The sequence below is a fragment of the Hemicordylus capensis genome, chromosome 4 (genome assembly GCF_027244095.1).
Source record: "Hemicordylus capensis ecotype Gifberg chromosome 4, rHemCap1.1.pri, whole genome shotgun sequence".
NCBI classification, from domain to species: Eukaryota; Metazoa; Chordata; class Lepidosauria; order Squamata; family Cordylidae; genus Hemicordylus; species Hemicordylus capensis.
The window spans coordinates 258,650,280-258,658,191 of NC_069660.1; the positions used below are offsets into that span (position 1 = coordinate 258,650,280).

At 46.9% G+C, this 7,912-nt stretch overlaps 1 protein-coding gene across 19 annotated transcripts in view; it reads right to left on the reverse strand.

The window, feature by feature from the left end:
* TCEA1 (transcription elongation factor A1) overlaps positions 1-1,773 on the reverse strand; it is an 85,201-nt gene extending 83,428 nt beyond the window's left edge. For 6 of the 19 annotated variants that reach the window (XM_053248716.1, XM_053248717.1, XM_053248711.1 and 3 more), the window contains exon 1: positions 549-856. Coding sequence is in view for 4 of the 19 variants with exons in the window: in XM_053248705.1 (XP_053104680.1) it covers positions 1,142-1,465 (324 nt within the window). In the remaining 15 variants the exon portion in view is untranslated. Of the gene's footprint in view, positions 1-548; positions 857-887; positions 1,111-1,141; positions 1,497-1,635 lie in introns of those variants that run through there. The other 13 variants (XM_053248708.1, XM_053248713.1, XM_053248709.1 and 10 more) reach the window with 5 other exon arrangements.
* Between the last annotated feature and the right edge of the window lie 6,139 nt (positions 1,774-7,912).

The window sequence follows — 7,912 nt, forward strand, 5'->3', positions numbered from 1 at the left end:
AAGTGAATTTCACATGAAATCACACATGAATTTCACTTATTCGTCTAAGATATTATTCTTCATCTATATAGTTTTGAGACTTTACAGAAAAGTATAGTTTTGTGTCCTGTCATTTTAAGGTTTAAGGGTATGGAGTAGTAATGGTGTAATGGCATCCTCTAGAAAAGTGTGCCATATTTGCCAAGTGTTTGGAAATTACTTGTTTACCAGGTGATTAATATTGTTTCAGTGCTGTGCGCTAAATTATGACAATGATTTTATATTTGTCCTAGGATGTGGAACTTGCTCTGATGAGATCCACATGCATCCCTCAATCTTTCAGAGGACACTGAAGAATGCCCTTTTTATTCAGGTCTTTGGTCAGTGAGCAGTTCTCATTGGTTGGTTTTTCTTTTAGTTGCCTGTAGTGTTGGTTGATGTTTAGTGTATTTTAATTACATTTGTGATTGTTTACTAAGTTTGCTGTTTTTAATTTGTTGTTCACTGTGCTGGAGTCTCAGGATGAAGAGCAGTATATAAATGTAAACAAAGTAACAAATAATATTTACGTTTTTGTGGCTTGGTTATTTTTTACACGTTTTCATGTTATATCCTTGGATGAAGAGAGGAGATTAATAAAAGATTGGAGGATGATAAAACACTTCCATTTTTCAAGAAGCAACTGTCATTAGTTATCCATAGGTACCCTGCACTTTGTTTATGTAACCTTTGTTTTCAAGTCCACATTCACTGCCAATGCAGTATAAGACCATTGAACTAGCACTTATATTCTACTGTGATGTCCAGCAACATGACTTAAACCAGCTAGATCTAAAATGACCAAGTGAAAACTGTACAGTGACTTATTACCCCACAGCAAACTGGAAATACAGAAATGCATACATCACCCATAAAACTGCTAAGACGACAGCAACAGTCTCTCTCAGTTTTGAGGGGGGGGCACTTTTGGTTTAGATAAAATCAATTAATTACTACTGTGACTTTATTATTGTGACAAGGAATCCGACAACCCCTTTGGAAAATTGGCTGAAAGGATAAAGAGGAAAAGTCACTTTGGGGATTTTTAAAAGTTGCTTTTTACTAAGCACATCCTATAGGTTTTTTTTAAATGGGCAGAGCAAACTAGGAGGTTTGCCAGTACCACTTGCGACTCCTCGACTTTGCTGAAGTCAAAAGGCTTCTGCGTTCCTTGTTTACAAGCAGTCGGGAGTTCGCCCGATCGCCAGGTAAATACCGTCGGAAGCCAACAGAACACTCTGACTCCTGTTTGGAAGGATGATGCAGGGGCCCCAAAGAGGCAGTCAGAGTGGCTTCGTCTACACTGGCACGGGGGCCCAAGGGCAGAAAGGCGTAGCGAGGCAAGGCTCTCGCTTAAGCTCGAGCCACCCTCCCGCGGGTGACAGTTGGACCCCTCACAAAAGAGCAGCTGCGCGCGAACTGAGCCTGCCTTCCATTCGCCCCTCATTTCTCCCCCTCAGGAAAAAGGCGGGCGCCCAGCTGAGCGCGCGGCGCTGCTGATTGGCCGGCCCCAAGTTCAAGCCGAGCGCGCGAGGGGCCTGCTAGCACCTGTCTGTCTCTTTCCCCCTGCCTCCCTCCTCCTCCTCCCCCTCCCGCGCGCCCCAAACTTCATCTCACCGCGTTCTTCTTCTGCACCATCTTGTCCATCTTCTTCGCAATGCGAATGATCTCATCTTCGGTGCTCATGGCGACTTCCCAGGTCGGCGGCACCTACCCCCGCGGCAAGTCCGTTCAACAGCCGGACCCCGCCAGGAACGCCGGAAGCTTTCGGCGTAAGCTAAGATGGAGCCGTCAACCCGCCGCCGGGGCCGCTGAGTACATTCACCGGCAGCCTGACCCAAAAGCGACAGCTCGGCAACGACGGCGCCAGGCTGCATTCATCAAGCCTCGGGAAAAGGAACAAGGCCGTGTTCCGGCTAGCCGAAAACATCGATTGAGAAGGGGGGGCGGGAGGTGGAGCTTCGCAGCAGCAGCAATGCCCGCCCAACGGAAATAGAGAGAAATCTAGTCTAGGTCTGGACTCGGAGCCAAGAAAATGTGGTCTGGGAACTCGCACTTAGGGGAAGGTATTCGTTTTCTTTAGCTGCGCCGTAAAGGTAGAAAGGGTTGGGAATCGAGGGCTGCGTCTGTGCCTTTTCGGGAAAAATTGTCTCCGCAAGCGGCAGAAGCCGTTCAGATGCTGCTCTGTCCTTCAAAGCCGCTCTCAGTTGCGAGTTTTCACTAGCAACTCGCCGGGAACTTTTCCTCGCCAGTATCTTGAAAAAGGGTATAGAGATGACGGCCAGCACTACGAGTTGGTGAGGGTGGCCAAGAGTCGGAAGAGGGGACAGGTGGTGCTTCCGCGAGGGCAATGGGCTGGTTCTCGGAGCATCGACGCCAGTGAGTTTTATCAAAGTGTTGGTCTCCCTTCGCTTGCACGTGTCCTTCAGTGAGGTAGCATTTTAAATAACTACGGAAGCTTCAACAGTAACTGTCCACGTAGGTGCAGCCTGAATATGTAGGATATAACCTACATATAATGTTACTTACTTGTTATTTCTCTGTGTAAACCGCCCTGAGCCATTTTTGGAAGGGCGGTATAGAAATCGAATTAATAATAATAACCGTCGGAGGTGTACAATTCTGGATCTCAGAACAGTTGTGGGAGCAAATCCCCTCACTACTGCATTTGTTTTGTTTAAGACGCACGCACGTGTTCTGATATTTTGCTTTGGCTTCCTATGTGACCTGTATATATTCCAGGTTAGTGTGTGTAGGATTAAAACCCCGTGGGAAAGTTGGTCGCGGCTAGTTCCGTCCACGTCTAATACAGCTTAGTAAATTAACATTATTGGTGAAAGCCAGGTGCACGAATTGATCTTTGGTTCTGCCTCACCAAAAGTTGTAATTTAAAAATCGCGTATCTTTGCAAGTGAGTTCCCTGCAAATAAGGAGACAACACTTTCCTATGGACGTCTGTTTAGAAGCAAATATCGCTGAATTCGATGAGGCTTACTCCCCAATAACTTGTGTTCAACAATACAAATTGGGTTGTGACCCGCAATTTCCCAGTTCAGATCTCAATTTTATCACTGCCGGGTGGGTGGGGGGCAAGAAAGACGGCTTTGAGGGAAATGAAGCTGAAGATAACTTAATGGGTGAGAAAGTAAAAGCAACCCTGATCCCTTAGAGAGAGACTTGAAATGGTGTGATCATGTCTTCACTTAGCAGATTTGCAGTGTTGGTTGGGAAGGAAAGGAGAAGCAAGCCCAAGAGCCTGAAGAGCTACTTCAGATAAGTCAAGGAGCCATCTGTAGCTCCCAAGTTACCTAATGCACGTGCACACCACTTCAGGGTTGCTTTGATATAAATCGCTCCACAGAAGAACTCAATTATGATTTAAATCATAATTTAAATTACTAGTCAGGAAGATTCTCTTAATCATCATTTTCCAAAAAGGGAAAATTCTTGTTATCCAATATAACCTCAATACATATTTAGAGAAATAGGTTTCATTTTTAGAAGGTAGGTACTATATACTTCACATAATGCTGTTTCATTCAGGCCTTGCATTTCATTGTTGCACTGCATTTTGCACATGCTTTTCTTACCCACAGGTACAGGAACTTCATTAAAATGAGCTGGTCTTGTGGTAGCAAGCATGACTTGTCCCCATAGCTAAGTAGGGTCTGCCCTGGTTGCATATGAATGGGAGACTTGATGTGTGAGCACTGCAAGATATTCCCCTCAGGGGATGGAGCCGCTCTGTGAAGAGCAGAAGGTTCCAAGTTCCCTCCCTGGCTTCTCCAAGATAGGGCTGAGAGAGATTCCTGCCTGCAACTTTGGAGAAGCCACTGTCAGTCTGTGAAGACAATACTGAGCTAGATAGACCAATGGTCTGACTCAGTATATGGCAGTTTCCTATGTTCCTAAAATGTTCCCAAATGGCCTGCTGTCATGATAGATCAGGCTTCCCCAAACTGCGGCCCTCCAGATGTTGCTGAACTACAACCCCCAGCATACCCAGCCACAATAAATTGTGGCTCGGGATGCTGGGAGTTGTAGTTCAGCAACATCTGGAGGTCCGCAGTTTGGGGAAGCCTGTGATAGATGTTTCCCTTCTACAATGGCGAATATACTTGGAAAACTTTCCTCAGGACTCCATGGATATGTTCTGTTCACTTTTGGTTTCACTTTCTATTATTCTGTTGATGCTATGGTGGAGAACTGGAACAGCAAACTCACCAGGGCAGCAGTGTTCCCTCTAACAGGGGTTTCCAGATGTTGACTACAACTTCTATAATCCCCAGCCAAAGGCCATTGCAGCTGGGCATGCTGGGAATTGCAGTCAACAACATCTGGGAATCCCTGTTGGAGGGAACAGGGCAGTAAACATGATTGCTCCTAAACGTCCTCTCTGACCTGCTGCAAAATTGGCCCCATGCTATCTATACAGAAGGACTACAGGGGCTGAAGCTGCAAGGTAGACGACTGGAGCGCAAGTGGAGAAAGACGACTTAAATCTGACAGATTGCAACATAGAGTACATTTGAAGATCTATGCACAGGATATTATGCTATTTTATGTCATTTACCATTGTATATCTCTCTTTTGGTCATTGACTGTAAATAAAGTAATCTGAATCTATGCACAGGCAATACGTGTGGCAAAGAAACAATTCTTTTCTGCCTGTATTGCATCTGCAAGTTCACGTCCAGCGGAGGAGTTCAGGGTTATGAGAGGGCAAGTATGTGCTCCTCCTCCTTTGAATCAGAATCTGGAACCATTGATCACCCTCTGTGATGTGTTTAATGAATTCTTTGTGGGAGAAATCTCTTGTAAAAGGGCCAGCTTAGATTCAGTCTTCACAATTACTTCAGTGTCTAATGTGGAGGTGTCTAACAACTCCTCTTGTGTGGTTAGGTTGGATCAGTTCCAGCTTGTGACTCCTGAGGATGTGGACAAGCTGCTTAGAGCGGTGCGGCCTACCACCTGTTCTCTTGACCCTTGCCCGACATGGCTTATACTATCTGGCGGGGGGGGGGTTGTTGTAGAAGGCCTGATAGAGATCATAAATGCTTCTCTGAGGGAGGGCAGGATACCTCGTTGCCTTAAGGAGGCAATTCAACTGAAAATATATTGCAGGACACTCCTGCCAAATGACAGCATCATTCCATGCCCTGGCATCAATGGCATAATGATGTATAAATGAATGGGGCGAAGTCCAAGTCACCACCTGGCAAATAGTGTGCAAAGGGACTGCCCACTCAAAGGCCACAGAACCTGCCATGGACCTGACCAAATGGGCCTTAACAGAAGCAGACAACTACTTACGAGCCAACTTATAACAGAGCTCAACAGTAAAAACTACCCATCTTGACATAGATTGAGCCGAAACCTGGAGGCCGATGAGGCCCATCACAGAGCACAAACAGGGAAGGGGTTTTTTCCACTCAGCAGACCTCTGGACATAGGACAGTGCCATTCTAATGTCCAAGCGATGCAACCTAGGCTCTGCATCGGAGGAAGGGTCCTGGAAAAATACAGGCAGAGAAAGTGACGTTGAATGATGGAACATAGATACCACCTTGGGGAGGAATTGGACATCAGGCCTAAGCACTACCTTGTCCTTGTGAAACTGCAGGTAGGGTGGATCAGCCCTTAGAGCCAGTAATTCACCCACCCTCCGAGCAGAGGTGACAGCCACCAGGAAGCCCACCTTACACGTAAGGAGATGGGGCTCGACAGTAGCTAGAGGCTCAAAGGGAGGCCTCATCAATCCAGCCAGAACCACAGGCAGATCCCAGGCCAGAACCATAACTGGGTTGTCAGGAAAAACATGTGACAGGCCTTTCAAGAAACTCTTAACTATTGGATTTTTAAACCACGAAGGCCGGGATGTTGGGGAATGTGTCACAATGGCTGCCAAGTGTACCTTAAGGGATGAGAGCCTCAGACCTGATTCTTTAAGTGCAAGCATAAGTGCAAGCAAATAACTATACATTTTGTACAGAGGGTTGAGACACATCAAACCCATGCAGGCTAGCAAAGCAACAGAAACAAGTCCATTTATAGTCATATGATTTTCTAGTGGACAGATTTCTTGCCGCAATCTAAGTGTCCATGAGTCTCTGTGGGAAATTGGCAGAACCTTCCATGCCGTTAGAGCCAGCGTGGTATAGTGGTTAGAGTGCTGGACTAGGACCGGGGAAACCTGAGTTCAAATCCCCATTCAGCCATGATACTAGCTGGGTGACTCTGGGCCAGTCACTTCTCTCTCAGCCTAGCCTACTTCACAGGGTTGTTGTGAAAGAGAAACTTAAGTATGTAGTACACTGCTCTGGGCTCTTTGGAGGAAGAGCAGGATATAATAAATAATAATAAATAACAGATGCAGTGACCGAATGTCCAGGTGGAACACTTGACCCCTTCCTGTGTCAACAGATTCGGTAGAGCGGGGAGGGACATGCTCGCTACTGCCATCCGCCTCAGGGATGGAAACCAAGGCCTCCTGGGCCACCAAGCGGGTGGCTCACTCCAATCTCAGTTTGTTCAGAACCCTCAGGATGAGGGGAAATGGAGGAAACAGGTATAGCAGAGGGCCCATCCAAGATAGGATGAAGGCATCACCCAACGAGCCCTCGCCCTCCCCTCCCCTGGAGCAATAGAGGGTGCACCAAGCATTGTCTTGGGAAGCAAACATGTCCATGACCGGAACACCCCACTGTGCAAATACTGTCTCCAGAACACCATGGTCCAAGGTTCATTCACGGGAGACCGACCTCATTTGGCTCAACGTGTCCACCTGGACATTCAAGGCCCCTGGGAGGTAGACTTTTTCACACAGAACATAATCTATAGAATTCTCTGCCATGGGATGTGGTGATGGTCACCAGCCTGGATGGCTTTAAAAGGGGCTTAGATAAATTCATAGAGGGCAGGCCTATCAATGGCTACTAGTCTTGATGGCTGTAGACTACCTCCAGGCTCAGAGGCATGATGCCTCTGAATACTAGTTGCAAGGGAATAACCATGGGAGGAGAGCTAGTCCTGTGGTAGCAAGCATGAATTGTCCCCTTTGCTAAACAGGGCCCAATGGGAGGTCTTGTGGCTTGTCCCCTTTACTAAGCAGGGTCCACCCTGGCTTGCATCTGAATGGGACACTACACGTGAGAACTGCAAGATATTCCCCACAGGGGATAGGGCTGCTCTGGGAAGAGCATCTGCATGCCTGCATGCAGAAGGTTCCAAGTTCCTTCCCTGGCATCTCCAGATAGGGCTGAGAGAGACTCCTGTCTGCAACCTTGGAGAAGCCACTGCCCATCTGTATAGACAATACTGAGCTAGATAGACCAATGGTCTGGCTTGGTATAAGGCAGCTTCCTATTTCCTATGCATGGGCCATGCCTTCATCTCTTGCCTGTGGGCTTCCCAAAGGCAACTGATGGACCACTTTGTGCAACAGGATGCTGGACTAGATGGTCCTTGGGCCTGATCGAGTAGGGCTGTTCTTAGTAAATATGAACGAACATTTCCCCCAGGTTTTGGCCACTGCAGTTATCACATACATAAGCAGTCAGATGTAATAACATGTTCAAAAGTAAACATGGAATTTACCCTTTCCCCCATTTCTTACTATGGATAGTATCTACAGTAATGCTGGTGCAACTGTGCAAGCAGAAGACACCTTCCCCATCCCCTGAAAGAATATCCCAGAATTGGTGTGAGGAACCACCCCTTTCTTGAAGGTCCCTCAACCATGGCTTTTCAGGGGGCCCTGGGCAGGTTCAGTGGCAGTGGGAAGAAGCCTTCCACTGGTGCACGCATAGTGTTATTGTGGAAGCTACCCTTTATTTTATAAATATGAAAGCTGTGGCCTTCAGTGTGCTAAATGTTATTTTACACACACTTAGAC